The following is a 17,412-nucleotide window of genomic DNA, read 5'->3' on the forward strand; positions in this document are numbered from 1 at the left end:
AGGAAATATGCAGAAAATAGATCATACCATCTTTCTCAAATCCAAAATTTCCTAATTCAGAGACACATCTGGCTTCAAGGATTTCAGAAAAAAAGGACTGTGGACCAGAAATGGTATTAAGCATCATGAGAAAAGCAGCCAGTTCGTGCCCACTCACACCTCAGCCTGGCAATTCCAGCAATTTCACCCCAGGGACAGAGCCACTGCCCTCCCACCCAGGGAAAAAAATGGACCAAACACACCCTGCCATTACATATCAGTGGCAAGGAGACTGAGTATGTGGTCAGAGCCATGGGGACCCATGCTCTCCCCAATGCCAGCTGTGAGCACAGTGGACCTTTCCACACTGGACTGGCAACTGGCTATCCTCAATTGCACCCTGGCGCTGCCCCCAGGAGACCACAGAGTAAACACTAGGGGCACCAGATACTTGAGGCAGGAATGGGGACCCAGAGGAAGTGTCCTCTACAGTCCCGCCCCCTTAGCAAGCCCCGATCACCTGGATAGGGACCACTGCAGTCCAGCCCTGCAGCTCTAGGGTACCCTTGCAGTGGGCAGTGGGCACTGCCAGGTGAAGGTGAGCCTGCAGAAGCATCCCAGCCTCTCTGTCGACATGCCCATCTCTGCCCCACTCCCCAGTGCTCCGCGTGCCTGAGCCTACCATGCTTTCCCGGGCAGGAGGAGGGGCTGGCAGCCCTCAGAGCCTGCTGAGAAAAGCAGATGCGATTTCAAAATAAATAATATTTCTAAAAATACCCCCTTTTCCACCCTGAATCCAGGAAATGGCAGAAAAGAACATGTAAAGGTCCTTGTGCCACAAGATGCCTGGTGCAGCCCTTGCAGGGCCCCGGGACTTCCTTGGTGGGTCCTGCGGGCTCACAGCTGCTGTGGGATGCCCTGCTCCTTGTATCCTGTGAGGAAGAAGCAGAAGAGAGAGATGGTTAGGCTCCCTTTGCCTTTAAGAATTCTCTAGGAGGTGTCTCTAGACCAGAATATTCTCGCGAGAGTTAATTCATACTATGGTATAAATGACTGCTATGTCAGGACCTGACTTCCCAAGGGCATTGGCTTTCAATTAGAAAATGAAAGGATGAATCAAGAACTGCGCAATAGATGAGAAGGGGTGTTTAGGGTGCAGGTTGGAAGGCTATTGATGTGCTCCTGAATTCACAGTCCAGAAGCAGCTGCATAAAAATGGTTCCACCAGATTGCCCTGGTGTGATATGGCAAAATGCAGAGCCTTGGGGAAAAGTCCAGGCAAGTGAGTGAGCAAGTGTTGGTCCTCTGGCACAGGTGGAGAGGAGGCAGGAAGAAAGGAGGAAGGCAGTACCCGGAAGGAAGCAACCATCAGGAGGATGTTCAACCCATGTGTGTGTGTGTATGAGTGTGGTGTGTGCTAGGCCAGCGCTCTACCACTGGGCTACATCCCCAGTCACCTTTGGGAAAATACAAACACTGTTGATGTTAAGGAATCATTGCTAATATGTTCGGGTGAAATTACAGGGCTGAAATTATCTGAGTGGATTTGCTGAGCCATTACCCCCATCCACTAATTATCTTAGCCTAAGAAGGAGTGTCCATGGACTTCACTGGGTTTTCCCTCTTCATCTAGCCGATTACTCCTAACCTTAGGTGCTGATGATCCAGTGCTGGCTGGGGTGTGGAGACGGTGGGAGTAATGGATGAAACAGGGTGGCAGTGACTGCGTGAAGCTGGTGTGAGCTTTTAGGGGTTCTCATTCATCTATATTTTCCAAAGTATAAAGTTAAAAATAGAAGACTGCTGACCAACTGGGAGAGTGGCGTGTCTGTGGGCAAGAGTGGTGGTCCCAGGGAGGAGAGGGCCCCCGGGCAGCCCCAGGTTCATGTGCCCATCAGCAGACTCACCTTGAGAAACTGCAGCAACATAGAGACGGGAGGCAGCAGGAGGAAGAAGAGAGAAAGAAAATACAGTCTACAAACAGAAGCCACAGAGATGCCTGAAATACACAATGGGAGGGGACCCAGGGAGGGTCCTGGGAGGCGGAATAGGTGCTGTGCCGGTGACTTCCTAGAAGTCATGTCCTCTGACAAGGGGTGCTCACTGGTCATGGTGACTAGTCACTGTGGCCAGAGGTAGGCCCATTAGGATGGCAGGGGAGACACAGAAGTTCTGCCAAGCCACTCTGTCCAGTGCCTCCCCAGCCCCCACATCCCAGCCAGGCCACACCTCTGCTCACCTCCTGCCCTCCCATTCTCTTTTCCTCCCCAGCCCATGCCTTGAGATAAATTCTGGATGCATCTCAGAAGTGATGGGTGCAGGGCAGGTTTGGTTGTGACAACCTAAAGATACCGAGGTGAACTGTTCTGGTGTCCACCCTGCTCTTTGGGCCATGTGGTTTTGCCCTCTGTATGGACAGGAGCCACATATATAAAACCTAACGCTCTGGGAAAATACCCAGGCTCAGAGATGGCCAATGACCATGCAGACATCTTGGATCAACTGCCTGAAGCCCTGGGCTGACAGTGTCATGATGGATTAGCAATATCTGTCATGGGTATAGCTGTAGAAGGAACCCTCCAGACAGCTACCAAGTGCCTACTAACCTGTGACCGAGACGGGCCATTACTGATTGTTATTTGTTATGATGAATACAAATAGGGCAGCAGGCTGGTAAGTTCTTGACTTTCACTTGTACTTTCATCTATATTTCTCTGATTTCCCTCTTAGGAGATTTTCTTTTTTTTTTCCTTGATTCTTTTTAGTTATATATTAACATTAGGATTCATTTTGACATAATCACAAAAGCACGGATTATAATCTGCTCTTATTCAGTCCCCAGCACCTTCCCGTTCCCTCCTCCTCCGTCTCAATCTCCTCCCTCTACTTTACTGATCTCTCTGCAATTTACTTACAGGTTTTTTTTAGTGTCTTGTGGATATATTTGATTTTGAGATTCACTGTGGCGTATTCATAAACATCATATGAAAGTTCAGTCAGATTCAGTCCCCCTTCCTTCCCTTATCCCAACCCTCCTCCTTCCACCTCAGCCCCCTTCATTTACTCCACTGATCATTCCTCAGAACCCCTCCCCCACCCCCAGTTTTCCTATTTATTTTGGATTATTAGGAGTTTTTCTTGCCGATAACACCCGGAAGGGTGCCATGTGAAAAGTCAACCTGTGTTGTCACAACTGAAAAGTTTCCTTCATTTTCACAGGAAGGGCCTGGAGTGACACCAGAAAGAACAGTTCCTTATCCCACTGTCTACTGGGACAGACGAGCGGATTGTGGCCTTTCCTTTCTAGAAGCCACTCTGAGATACTCACGCACGCACTCCACTGTTGCTCAGAGCAATCTCTGCCCATCGCACAGGTGGCAAGATGTGTCCTTGGAGGGTGGGTGAAATTTTTGGAAAAAGTGCAAAGCCATCCCCTGCTGAGATGGGGGAGGGACACTGGTGGTCAGGCAGGGTCAGTGGGCATGAGGCTATGGTGTGACTATTTTTCTTATGTGCTCCCTACAGAGTTTGATGTAAAGACAGCTCCCTAGAGCCAGTGTCCACACGAGGATGAGAGCTGACTCTCATCCACAGGAAGGGATTAGGGTGCTGGGGAGGGAGGGGGAAAGACTGGGGTTAGAGATGTACCTGCTCATCCTGCAAGTGTGGAATGTTCCCTAAAGGCCCATGTGTCCCCACAGCAGCATTATTGGGAGGTAGAAGAAATTTTATGAGGTGGGACCTGACGGGAGGTCTTAGGTTACTGGGGGTGTGTCTCAAAGGGAACTGTGGGACTGTGGTCACTTCCTCTTTCTCCTTTGCCTCCTGGCTGTGAGCTGAGCAGCTTTGTTCCATCATGAGGTGCTGCCTCACTACAAACCCTAAAACAATGGAGTCAACTGACCATGGATCAAAACGTTGAAACTCCAGAATTGTGAGCCAAAATAAAACTTTTCTCTTTATAAGTTTATTTATATCAGGTATTTGTCATAGCAACACAAAGCTGACTAACACACGAAAGTCCCAGCACCTGGCCAGACCCTTGGTTTGATGAGCAGATGAACCAGTAAGAGGGGTTTATAGGTGTGAAGCCAGGGCAGGCTTCATGGTCTTCCAAGGTTCCAGTTAGAAACAAGGTCAGGAGCCTGTACCCCAATTCCCTCTGAGAAATTGTCAGGCAGCTTTCAGGACTCACCAGAAGGCGGGTAGCCATTCTTTTGAATCGGTAATGTTCTGATCTCTCCTACAAAATGTAAGTGGCCCCTGGACACAGGGCAGGTCTCCATTGGAGAGTGTACCGGCCTGCCTTGCGCTCTACTGACTCTTCCAGGCCCCCTCCCAGAGCCCAACCTGCAGGAGCAGCCACTGCCCCAGAAAGGCCCTTTGCAGCGGGAAGGAGTAGTTCTCTTACTGCTTATCAGTTTATCCTTCACCAGGGCAGCCCACACTCAGTGCTGGCCAGGCCTGCTGCGCCTCTTCCCATTTCTGGCTGCCCCTGGTTGCCCAGAATGTGACTGGTTTGCTCTAATTCTGAGATGCCCTAGGTCCAGCCAACCCACTTCCTCCCCTTACCGGTGCTCCTGGAGGACACGTTCTGGGCAGCCTGTCTGACTCAGACACCGACTCTGCAGGTATTACTCAGGCTCAGGTACTTGCATCTTCTCTGGTCTGGTGACATGATTAGTCACTGTCCCTGTCCCTGGCATTGTGTGTGTGTGTGTCAGGTCTTGGATTTTCATGGGATCCCAAACCCAGGTTGTTGACTTGGATCATTCTAGATTACTCTAGATCATTCTAGGTTCCTTGAACCCTGGGCTTCCCTGTCTACCTCTGCTGCCCTCCCCTAGGGCAGCTTGCCTTTGGCACTGGCAATTCCACCTATGAATGGTTTCATTGGGTGTGGGACCCAATGGGGAGTATGGAGTCAGGGTGGGGTAGGGTAGGGCAAAGTGCCTGAAGAGATGAGGTCCTGATTATTGAGGAGCTACAGCTTCATGAGAATTTGGACAGTGGCAAAGGGAGAAGTGTGCAGCTGCTCAGGCAGGTGATGTCTGATTGAGGTTTTGCTTGGTTATTTTAAAAATAGTAATCAAGTCGTCTTTGGTAAATTTGAGTTTGTAACTTTATACCCTTTGGCAAAACGGTTTTGTGTCTGAATCATGTTTGCATCAGATTGGTGAAGGTCAGCCCCGTCCAAATGAGACTAGGAAAGCTTTACCATCAATGAACAAAGAGCTCAGTTTAACCGGAGAAGGAATCATACAGCCTTAGCTGTAAGAAACCCAGTGTAGGGTTTCCTATGGGCAAGTAGCCTTGTCCTTCTTTCTGGAAACTGAAGGATGGAGTCAGTGAAGGGGCTGAGCTCACTCAGGCCACGTCCAGGGCTACACAGACTTGGGTGTGGGTTGTTTCTTGACAAATGCCTGCAGGATGCCTACCAGGCATCCACAAGGTACCAAGCAACATTCAGGCCTCTGCTATCTGAGAGGAGACTCTGCCTACTCAGTTCCCTACAGGTGTCCTGGCCAGGTGTGGTGGGGAATGCCCCCTGTGCCGAGTGGCCATGGGCAGTCGTGAGGAGGACTGTGATCAGCCAAGAAGGCCTCCCAAGTCCCTCCTGTCCCTGAGCCGCTCCTTCAGCCCTCACATCCCTCCAGGCTCCAGACCCACAAGAAGGCGTGGCACTAGCAGCTACTCACTGGCCAGGATGACCATGTCCATGCCCCAGAAGATGCTCATGATCCAGCCCACCATGACGATGGCTGTGAGGATCTGGATGAGGGCCGCTGCGATGTTCAGCCAGAAGACGCAGCACACGTGCCTGTCTGGGAGGTCAGTGCGGGCCCCACACAGCACAGTGAAGGCTGAGACGAAGGTCCCTGTGAGAAGCCAGAGGGGACAGCCTTCAGAAGGTGCTGGGAGATAAAGGGTCACACATGCTCCTCTCAGGCTGGGGCCCAGCAGCAGCCCACCCTCTGAGAGCTCAGGCAGAAGCAGCCGATGCCCGGTTCAGACCCCGGGCCACGTCTTGTTGTCTCCAAACTAGAAAGGACAGTGGACTCCTTGGGGGAAGGTGTGGCATGGGGCTGCCAAGGGCCCAGCACAGTCTTGAAGCCTTTGGGGAAACAAAGAAGTCACATGACAAGCAGTTGGTGCCATGAAGAAGCAACAGAGCAGCCACCTGCAAGGACAAGAGATAGCAATTGGAAAAGCACCAACTTCATGCAGGAAAGATTCCAAGGGCTTTGAGTCAGATGTAAGAGTAGGTACCATTGGGGAGACAGAAACCAACAACAGCGGCAAATTCAGGAGAGTCGGGGGGCCAGGGAATGACCCCCCAGCACACACACTGATTACCAAAGGACAGAAGCTCAGACCCAGAGACCTGCAGGGTGGGGAGGGCACAAGCCAGTGCAGGTCTCCTAAACTGCTCCTTGATGGGGTTCCCCCAGCCATCCAGACCTGCAGGTGAAGGATAGGGACCTACCGGGCATCCACAAGGTACCAAGCAACATGGGGGTGTACTCACATCCTTTGCCTTGTCTAAGACTTACCTAATGTGGGTAATATTGCTACCTTTACTGAGTTGCACTTGAACCAAGCTCTTTCTGTACTTGGGTTCTGAGTTTGGCACCAAGGCTGCATTCTTTGCATCTCTATTCATTTCCTATGGGTGCTATAACAAGTTGCCACAAACTTAGTGGCTTAAAGCGACATGAATTATTCTTATACGGTTCTGGTGGTCAGAACAGTCTGAAGTGGGACTTCAAGGTTGGTTGCCCCAAGGAAAAGTCCATTGCCTGGCCCTCTCCAGCTTCTTGAGGTCCCTTCATTTCTTTGGCTTGTGACCCCATCGTCATCACAGAGAAGTGATATTCTTTCTACCTCCCGTCATCTTCCTGCCTGTCTCTTATGAGGGCGCACTGGGATAATCCCAGATCATAATCCCATCTCTCCATACCCTTAATCACTCATGCAAAATCCCTTTTACCACTTAAAATAACATTGTCACAGGTTTGGGGATTGGGAAGTAGATATTTTGGGGGCCGTTACTTTGCAGAAAAGAAAGAGAGAGACAGACTCAGGAATTAGGCATCTTGTTCAAGGTCATCATCGCAGGTGGGCACTGAGCACACTGCTGTGTCATGTCAATGATGTGTTCCTCTGTTGCCCAAGCTGCGGCCTCCAGGTGTAGACGACCTGTTAAAAGCAGGGATGGACCAGGAAGCAGGAAATTTGGGGAATCTGCCAATACTCGGTTGGTTATTCTCACGTTCCTGATTCTGTTGGTTCCTGTTCCTGGAGGAAGCTGCCTAGTGGTCAGTTTTCTTTGAACTCTGGTTTCTGGTCCTTCCCTGACCAACTTTCTGGCTCCTACTGGCTTCCAGAGGTGGCCTTTGCTCCCACCCACACCCTTCCACCTGAGACCCAAGACTGAATGAAGCCTGGGTTCATGGTATAATTTTCTTTCTTTTCTTTTGATTAGAGTATTATCCTTATACATAGGAGTTGGGTTCATCCTGACAAGATCATACATGCATGGAATTCAATTTCAGTTCATGTCCCTCCAACAAAAACACTTTTCCCCTCTCCACTTCCCTCCCCCCATTCTCCTTCCTCTCCTGATCTTCCTTTCATTCATCTTTTTTTTATTGGTTCTTTCTATTTATACATAAAGGTGAAATTCCCTGTGGTATATTTATATGTGCACATAGTATGATTTTTAAAAAATCACTCCACATCTCCTCCCCATTCCCATCTCTCCTCTCTCCCTCTCAATCTCCTTCTTCTCCTCCACTCATCTTCCTTATATCTTTGTGAAAACTGACCCTCCCCTCCTTCTGACCATTGCTCTGCTTTAGCTTCCACATATGAGACAAAACATTCGACTTTTGATTTTTTGAGACTGGCTTATATCACTGAGCATGATGTTCTCTATTTCCATCCATTTTCCAGCAAATGCTATGGGCTGATTTCTGATACTGGCCACACCCATCCTCCCCCTCCCCTTAACAACCGCCATCAACTCTGACCTGAGGTCCAGCCTCCACCTTCATGCCTCCAACATGGCACAGTGCCTTGAAAACAGCAGGTGGCCGGTGGACATCTGAAAGACTAACCAACACTCAGGGCGTCCTCAGACTCAGACCACCCATACCACCATTTGTGGTATTTGCTACAAATGCTGGTGCCCGGGCCCCACCTGAATGTCTAAGAGGTGGCTCAGGAATTTGCGTTCCTAAACATCCCTACCCCAAGGAATGATGAAGTTCACCAAAGTATGAGAACTACAGATTCAAAATCTATCAAGCTGCTAACCAGCCTATCCAGTGTTCCTGGCACCAAACCCAGAGGAGAGGGCCTATGGGAGTTGTGGAGAGGCAAAGCTGTCCATCCCATGACAGTCTAGCCAGGGGCACAGCATTTGCTGGACCCTCTTTTTTGTGGTGTGGAGGCTGGGTTGTCACTCCAAAGCCTCTGTGGAGGCTCACTCAGGACTAAATTCAGGACTGACACCAGGGAGCTCAGTCCCTGCCCTTAGGAGCTCACAGTACTGGGCAAATTCATCATCCCCACTTGGCAGAGGAGAAGGAGGCTGAGGGCTTGTATAGGTTTGCAGAGGTGAAGGTTATGGAGCTGGGACATCAGCCCCAGCCTCTTCCCAGTTGAATGAGGATGGTGGAGATGCTGCAGGGGGCAGGAGTGGGGACATGGGGGACTAATGGGGATGCTGGGGTGGGACTGACTGGGACTGTTTGTGGAAGGCTCTGGATGCCTGAATAAGTGTTTTTCCTAACCTGAAGGAACTGGGGGTCTCACAGATTTCTGAGCTGGAGAGGGATGCAAGAGAAGTGACTTAAGAAAATCTGTCAGCAGGGTACTGGATTTAAATTGTCTGAGATGGGCAAGACAGACAGAGAGGTGAAGGCAGCAGCTGAGAAATTACATGGATATAGACTCAGGATTTACTAGTGAACACAGAAGGGCACAGGGACCATCAGGAAGTATGTGCTACTGTCCTTTGCTCTGGTGAACTAACATGCCTGTGGCAGAGGAGGTGAGCACGAGTTGACACTGTTACAAAAGAGACCTCTGCAGATGCAAGAAAATGAAACCATTAGGTAGAAATAACAAGGATGCCAATTACTGCACACCTATGGGGTGCTAAGCACAAGCTCCCCTCTCTATACCTACATTACTCTTCATTCTTAAAACCACCAGAGGTAGTTGTTATTATCCCCATTTTACAGATGGGGAAATTGAGGCTCAGAGAGACAAAATGACTTGTCCACTTGGCAGAACCCACTCTGAACCCCAATCTAGTTTAGAAGTCTAAGTTCTTTTCAGTCTGGGATGTTACATTCTTACATTGAAAAAAATAAGAAAAAAAAAACCCTTCATCCTTAATGATTTTCAAATACATCTAAAATATGCTACTCTATCCCACCCCACCCCAGCCAGTGTCACTCACAGGAGGCCCTAAAGTAGATGCTGCCCTCATCTCTGGCCTGCAGTATCCTGACTCTGCAGGATCTGGCTGAGATCCTGTGATCCTCTGCTCTTTGTAGCTGTAGCCTTGCCTCAGTCTTCCTGCCAAGAAAATGGGAACAGTGGTCAATGCTCTTTCATGTTTTTATCAGGCTGAATGATATCCACTTGGTACTTTTGTAGGTCAAGAGCAGCTGCATAATAGCAATTTCACCTGGTTCAACTTCATTTGTTTGTGAAAGTTTTCAGCATGAAGAAACTGTGCCTGAACTCAGAGATTCTTCAAGTTAGATGCTCAGCCTTCAATCCCCTGTCAAAAGATCGAATCTCATCAGAATTACCAAACCAATTAGGGGCCAACTGGTTTTTTCATGTACCTGCATGCTAGCCTCAGAGACAGAAAGGCTTGGTGAGCCCAGTGCTCTGCAGATACACGGGGCCTGAGAAATGAATGACATCAGCAAAGGCTCTGGCTTATATGTTAGGAAAAAATGTGCTGGCTGGACTCTATGTCAAAAAAGAGACCTTGTTAACATGTGTGTGGCGTGGGAGGGGCCTTTGGTAATTTCTCTCCCTTTTACCCATCTTGACATACTCCTGATAATTCTTACTGTATCAAAAGATAAGCACATTATACATAATCTATTTGTACAATATGTACACCTATTATCTGAAGTGGCATTAATTTAAAGGGAATAGTGATAATAGGTCCCTTTTGCCATAGAAGGTTTTAAAAATCCATAAAAAGTAAAGATTAAGTAAGTAAATGAATTGATATTATAAACACATGGTTTTAATCTCTCCAGGAGTAAATTTTTTTAAAAAAATGATTTTGGCACATTTTTACACAAAGAAGTGTTAATTATTTTAAATGAGTCTTACTTGCTAAATAAAGATCTCCACCCAACTACAATGTGTCAGTTCCAATTCATTCCACTGAGCCAGCCATATGCCAGTTCTGAATACAGAGACCCAACAGGTTAGGGGGCTTGGCCCACCCCTGCCTGGGGACTCCACTGTGGTCAGGACTCGGGGTCACACAAGGAACAGTGATAATTCTGTTTGTAGCAAGAAAAGCTTCACAGGAATGCAGGCAGGGATCCCAGAAGCCGACACTATGGAGGCTACCATATTGAGGAGGTCATTGAAAGAAGGAGGGAGGGAAGAGTAACCCAAGGCTCAGGTCTATTTGGAGCCCAGGGGAGCAGGGGACTGAGTGGTGCTGGGGCTGGCCACAGGATGTGTGCAAGGGGTGGTGAGAATGTGGCTGGCTCTTACTTCATTCAAAACTACATAAATTAAGAAAAACAAGAATGGAACGGACAGGGGTTAGGCCAGGGAGGAGCCCGAGGGGCTTGATCTGGAGTCCTGTGATGGACAGGCCCTGGGAAGGACTTAAACAGAGAGCTCCAAGATTGGGTTTGAGTTTTAGAACAAACACTGTGACCCCAAGGGGAGGATGGGTCAGACAGGGTGAGGTCGAAAGCTAGAAGGGGAGGTGTGCTGAAAGCCCCAGGATAGATGACACAGGGAAGTGGCAGAGAGCAGGGACCGAGGGGGGACCAAGGGGGCTGGGGCAATGGCGTCCTTGGGTTAGATGTCCTGCTGGATGTTGGAGTAAGGGAGGAGCCCAGGGTGGTTCTGGGTTTCTAGTAGTCCACATTGAGGTGAGGGTGGAGTCATTGACCAGGTGGGGAACCCAGAGGGGCCATGTCCATGGGGAGACTGGAATTTGGGAGGAGACAATTTCAGGTCATGGAGGTTACCTAGAAGTGACTGAGGTCATCCTCAGAACATGAAGATCGTAGAGGTGAGCAAGTTAGGAGGACCCCAAAGAGGATGACGGAGGACCCATCAGAGGTCAGAGGAGTGTGCCCTAGAAACAGGAAAGGAGGGTCTACAGGAGGAGAATGTGGGGAACAGGGCGCCAGCAACGCAGGTGTCATCAGATCTGAGTAGGCATGAGCGGCCCCAGCGGGGAGGATGGGAGAACGAGGAGGTTTGGAGCACAACATTGAGGTCTAAGGAGAGAATGAATTGAGGATTCCAGGATGTGGGAGAGGCCACTCCTCCTTAAGGGGGAGAAGCACAAGTTTGTTTATAAGCTAAGGAGAAGCTCAGGGAAGGAGGAGGATGAAGATATATAACCATATAGGGAACAAGTGGACGTCAAGTTTCTTGGTAAAATGAGAAGGTGGTGAGGAGACAGAATCCAAACCAGGTTGTGCATCAGAATTCTCAAACTGAGGTTCATAAAAATGCAGATTCAGGTTGTGCATCAGAATTCTCAAACTGAGGTTCATAAAAATGCAGATTCTAGGGTCTCACCTCAAGACCACTGAAAACACAAGGATGGATCTAGGACTGCACGTCCAAAAAGACAAAATGGGTTGGGGATATAGAACATGTGCTTAGTTAGCATGCTCGAGACCTTGGGTTCCATCCCTAGCACCCAAAATATATAAATAAATAAGCAAATGTCCTAATGTACTAATGGACAGGTAGGACTGAGACTCTGCAGGTCCAGAACAGAAACACATACAACCTTGCCAGTAGCTAGACCACGATTCTGGCCTTTCACTGGGTCCAACAGCTTCCCCCAACTCTGTGACTCAGTGTTGACTCCAGATCATTCCTCTGCAGCACAGCCAGGGAAACTGGGCCCCAGGCATATCGCTCCTGGAAGTGTCACGACTCGGTCAACACCAATTGGCACAGGGGAAAATGATTGTAATAAACTGTACTATCAAGCCCCCAAATCAGTTTGTTATAAGACACCTGGACTATAGGCACACACTCATTCTTTGCACATCTTTCTATAACCCTGAGAAAGGCAGGCTGGAGAAGCCTGAGGAAGGTCTTCGGGTGGAGAGTCACAGCAAAGAAGCACTAAGCTGGACTTTGCAAACACAGTCTCTCTGGCCGCCATTGCTCAAGGGGCTCAGGCCCCAGCCAAATTGGTGGGAGGAGAAAGGGTCCTTCCTCTTCCATCCTGGAAATGCCCAAAGGGTTTCTCTGGGCTTGAACTCTGGGCAGAGTTCCCAGAGCACAGCTCTCACCTCCCTACTCTGCTTCTGTCAGGCACAAAAAACAGAAGCAGCCAGCAGAGGACTGGTGCAGCCTCCTGTCAGGAGAGGGGGCGGCTCTGCTCCCACGGGACAGAGCCTGGGGGCTGGAACCGTCCTTTGCATTCTTGTGGGAGCTCGGCTTCTTGCACGACTCATGTGGGAGCGGTGGAAGGTGCTGGGTTCAGAGAGGGGATCTCCAGACCTCTTGGAACTCAGGGGGAGAAGGTAAGAGCTGCTGTGTTTTGTTTTTGTTTTTGTTTTTGTTTTTAAGTATTTTTTAGTTGTAGATGGACACAATACCTTTATCTTATTTTATTTTTATTTGGTGCTGAGGATCGAACCCAGTGCCTCTTAGGTGCCAGGCAAACGCTCTGCCACTGAGCCACAACGCCAGCCTGAAAGAGCTGTCTTCTGAAGCAACTACTCCAATAAAAAGTGCCCCTGGGACTTAGGCCAGTAAGACAAGCTCAATCCCAGATGTCACCTGCAGCCGGCTCTGCAGTCATTAAGATGTGGTGCTGTCAGTGGCCATAAATTACACCTGGATGCCCTCCACTGCTCCTCCGGGGAGGGCGGATTGAGTCTTCTTTGGGGAATTTCCCTGAATATGAGATTTGGGGGCAGGAAGGAAATATAAGGGAAGTCCTGGGCCCAATTCTAAAGCTAATTTGGAAGGAAAAGCCACACCCCAAGAAAGAGGTCCCACCAGTAAAGGTTGCCTAGTTCAGGGTCACATTGAGAATCAATGGAGTTCATTCATTCGCATTGAGTTCAGGGTCAAACTCAACCTTATGAAGATTCAATATTCAAACCTTTGGGAATATAAGCAGTGGATATTGTGCTAAAAATACACCTTCCTGGGCCCTGACACCTCAAGATTCTAATTGGCAGGTTCAGTCATCATCTTTTCATCATTGTGCAATTATTTAAACCAGAAAAGGAAAAGCAAGGAAAAGAAAACTTCAAGTTCACAACTGTTTGGGGATAAAAGTCCTGGACACAGGATCAGTATAACTTTGAGAGCAAATAGGGCCTATAAACTGGGTCTGTGTGGCCATGGCCTAAGTCAGCTGGGGGAGTCTGCAGAAAATAGGGCCAGAGTCCTGCCCCACTTCCCTACCCCATTTGGGATGCAGGAGCCGACTCTGTTGATGTCTGTTTTCTCACAGAACAGGGTAGATTTGGGGAACTGTGTGATTCTTTGGGCTGTGGGAAGGGACTATCATCCTTTTTAGCTCAGATACCCTGGAACAGAGATTGCGAAGAAAGCTGTGCTGGGGGGCAGGAAGGTAGGAACGGAAAGAGGCATCAGAGGCTGGGTGGTGTAGCTCAGTGGGAGAGTTCTTGCCTAGCATGCTGAGACCTTGAGTTCAATTCCTGGCACACACACACAGAACACATAAACCCACTTCCCAGCTGCGTCCTTCTCTCAAACTGCACCAAGTAGCTCATCAAGAAAGCCTTTCATAGACCTAGGACAGGTCTGCAGCTTCCCATCCTAGCCAGCACAGAGACCATGGAATCCAAGACCAATTGAGAATGAGCAAGGCAAAAAAACACTGGCAAGTCTGGTATTGGCATCATCCTGTCCACCCTCAAAGTTCTTCAGAATGAAGCTTCCAGTGCCTTTGATCTCTGTATCTTGGGACAATGGTAGAAAGGGTCTGTGAATGGTTTTCACCATTGCAAAAAGAGGAGCTATCTTAGCACTGCCCACTGGGACGCCCAGAGTTTGGTTGACATCTATCATCTCAGTGCAGTAACTGGGGGATTTCTCCTGTAACAAGCAGCTCCTAGTTGTCCTTCCTTCCAAGGACAGAGAAAATGAGACAAGCTCCTTCCTCCATCCTTCTCAGTGCCCCCACCTTGACTGGAGGTTGATTGTCCCTCTGGAGGCTAAGTCGACTGGAACTGATCATTAATTTTAATGGTGCTGGGCATTGCGTCAGCCTCCCCATGCTTGTTAGCAAATCTCCTCTGTCCTCAGCCTTCCTCTCCTCGATCCTCCAGCGTGGAGGGACTAGGAGATGCAGAAGAGAGATTGACACCTTAGGTCTCTCTCAGGGTCTCCCCAGGTTGTTAAACCTGAGCAGAAATTTAACCACCTGGAATGTCTTTGTTTCCTGGATCTGAGTCTTGTCACAACAGATTTTGGGCTTATATGCTAGAGGATGGGCTGGGAAGACAGGGGAGGGTGGTTGTGTAATGAGCAGAACAAGGAATGGTGATGAGGCTCTTGATGACTTGGCTTTGTCCTCCCACAGTCCAGCAGGTATGGCTTTGAGGGCAATCGGTCAGGTAGAAAGATGGGCAAAGGGTAACTGGGGTGCCATTTGTTGGAGAGCATGGCATGGCTTCTGTCATCTTAAAATTTATAACCCAACAAGATGACATTTCTATGGTTGGGTAGACACTGAGATTAAAAACACAGAGGATCTCTGCCCAAAGTTGTGGCTGCTAGGGAGGCTGTCTGAGATCAAAGGCACTGAGAGACAGGCACGATTAGACATGAGGCAGCTCTTCTGGGGACACTGCAGTACCTGAGTCCCCTAGTTGACCTCTTGCCTTAATGGTGCTTTTAATTCACTGGGGCTAAGCTGAGACATCAGAGTTCATAGCTAAACCCCATTTGTTTGCCCCAATTCACAGATAACATTTATGAAACACCTACTATGTTTCAGCATAGAGCTTGTTGAAGTCAATCACCTGCTGCTTATCAACCCAAACCAGGGGAGTAAGATTTACCTGGGACTCCAGCTCCTGAGTGTGTTGAGTCCAAGTGTGCCAGGCATCAATGGATGTTCATGGCCAGGTGTGGGCAGTCACTGGGGCTTCTGGGGAGAGCTGTCTTTAGGTGCCCCAGACTGTACTTGTACATACTGAGCATCTGAAGGAACAATGTGCTCTGCATCCTGCCCTTGGGCCATGTGCAAGGGGGAGCCTCAGTGGGCCTCTGACATGTATCACATGGGATAGTGGAACATTTCCAATTATGCCAGGTGGGCCTGGACACCTGCATTCCCAGCTGCAAGGTAGCCATATTACAGATGAATGTTTGCGTCCTTTCCTCCTTGATCTTCACTCTGATGGTATTTGGAGGCAGAGCCTTTGGGAGGTATTATGGTTGGATGTGAGGTGTCCCCCAAAAGCTCATGTGTGAGACCATGCAAGAAGGTTCAGAGGAGATTGATTGGGTTGTGAGAGTCTTAACCCAATCATTGAATTAATCCCTGATGGGATTAACTGAGTGGTAATTGAAGTGGTAGGGTACCGTTGGGGCATGGCTTGGCTTTGAGATATATGTATTTTGTATCTGGAGAGTGCAGTCTCCTCTGCTTTCTGATCACTGTGATGTGAGCTGCTTCCCTCTGCCACCCTCTCCCGCCATGATGTTCAGCCTCACCTTGAGCCCTGAGGAAGGGAGCCGGCCTTCTATGGACTAAGACCTTTGAAGCTGTGAGCCCTCAAATAAACCTTTTCTCCTCTACAATTGTGCCGTTTATGTCATTTATTCACAGCAGCAAAAAAGCTGACTAAAACAGGAGGTACATGTACAAGGCCCTGGGTTCAATCCCCAGCACCACAAAATAAATAAAGGGATGAAGACACCCAGGCACTCTCCCAGCTTTCCCCTCTTGCCCCGCCATGAAAGGAAACCAGAAAGGTTTCTCAGACTTCGAAGCTCCAGAACTGAGAGAAAATATGTCTGTTCCTTACAAACTACCCAGTTATAGCAGCCCCAACTAAGTCATGCTTCTTCCTAAAAATGATGCCCAATTCATTCATCTCTTCATTTTTCCATGTTTTTCAGTTAATATTTATGGAGCACATGCTTGGGATCAAAGATCAGGCCAAACTCACGTGTATCATCACAAAAAGACAGTGTCCTGGCCATTAAGACTCCCACAGGGTAGCATGAGAGAGAAACAGTCCATGGAACACAGTGCTGTATGGTTCACCCTGTGAAGGGGCTGAGGCAGAGATGCAGGACACCAGGGCCACCAATGGGGTCTAGCACCAGACTGCCAAGATTTCAATCTCACAGATAAGCTGAAACCTTGACAAGGGACATGGCTTCTCTAGGCCTCAGTTTCCCTTTCCTACCTCAAGGGTGGGTGGGAGGGCTAAGGGATGCTGTAAAGTCCTCAGAACACAACAAGAGCTACAAAGACCCTTTGGGAACCTGGGGAGGTCCCTTACCAGACTAGGAGGGTGATTGACAGAATGGCCCCCCCCAGGAGGCAGGACTGGAGAAGAATCTTGGCTGTTATGTATGAATATGAAAATATGAATATGAATATGAAATTGAAGATTTCAATAAAGGCTGTTCTTGTAGCAGCTTGTAGCCAGTGGCCCTATTCTCCATTCTACCTTTTGTTAAAAAAAAAAAATTATTAAAACTGCTAAATTCACCACGCCAGCCTCATAAAGCCTGAGGCTCAGGACTCATCCCTATGCCACAGTATTATACAGTCAGTAAAAATTATAATCATGATGACCACACAGTGAGATGGGAAAGTGCTTTAAGTGAAATTACAAAAATAGTACCTATATTATGCTGGGGGAACTATTTAAAAATATTGATGCATGTGGACAAGGACTGGTATGTACTAAGCAAAATGAAATTTTTTTATCATACCAATTATTGGTGAATTTTCCCTTTTTTTCAAAGACAAATTCTCTTTTCAGTCAAAAAAAAAAAAAAGAGTTTTAAGTGCCTGTTGGGATCTAGTTCTACCAAATAGAATCCTACTGGCTGCACAAGCAAACTGGGGGACAGATGGCACACAGATTTACCTGACACAGAATGCCAGGGCTGTGACAAAAGCCCCTGAACTTCTAAGCATACTTCAGAGTGCAGCCCCCAACCCTAGGG

General features: G+C 48.6%; 1 protein-coding gene across 2 annotated transcripts in view; it reads right to left on the reverse strand.

Annotated features, from left to right (window-relative positions):
* Window positions 1-757: 757 nt before the first annotated feature.
* Stum (stum, mechanosensory transduction mediator homolog) overlaps window positions 758-17,412 on the reverse strand; it is a 63,026-nt gene continuing 46,371 nt past the window's right edge. The window contains exons 2-4 of one of the 2 annotated variants that reach the window (XM_076832216.1): window positions 5,679-5,858; window positions 1,887-1,895; window positions 758-911 (exon numbers count right to left, since the gene is read on the reverse strand). In XM_076832216.1, coding sequence (XP_076688331.1) covers window positions 877-911; window positions 1,887-1,895; window positions 5,679-5,858 — 224 coding nt within the window. In that variant the 3' untranslated portion in view covers window positions 758-876. The remainder of the gene's footprint in view (window positions 912-1,886; window positions 1,896-5,678; window positions 5,859-17,412) is intronic. The other variant, XM_076832215.1, reaches the window with a different exon arrangement.

The sequence above is a fragment of the Callospermophilus lateralis genome, chromosome 13 (genome assembly GCF_048772815.1).
Source record: "Callospermophilus lateralis isolate mCalLat2 chromosome 13, mCalLat2.hap1, whole genome shotgun sequence".
NCBI classification, from domain to species: Eukaryota; Metazoa; Chordata; class Mammalia; order Rodentia; family Sciuridae; genus Callospermophilus; species Callospermophilus lateralis.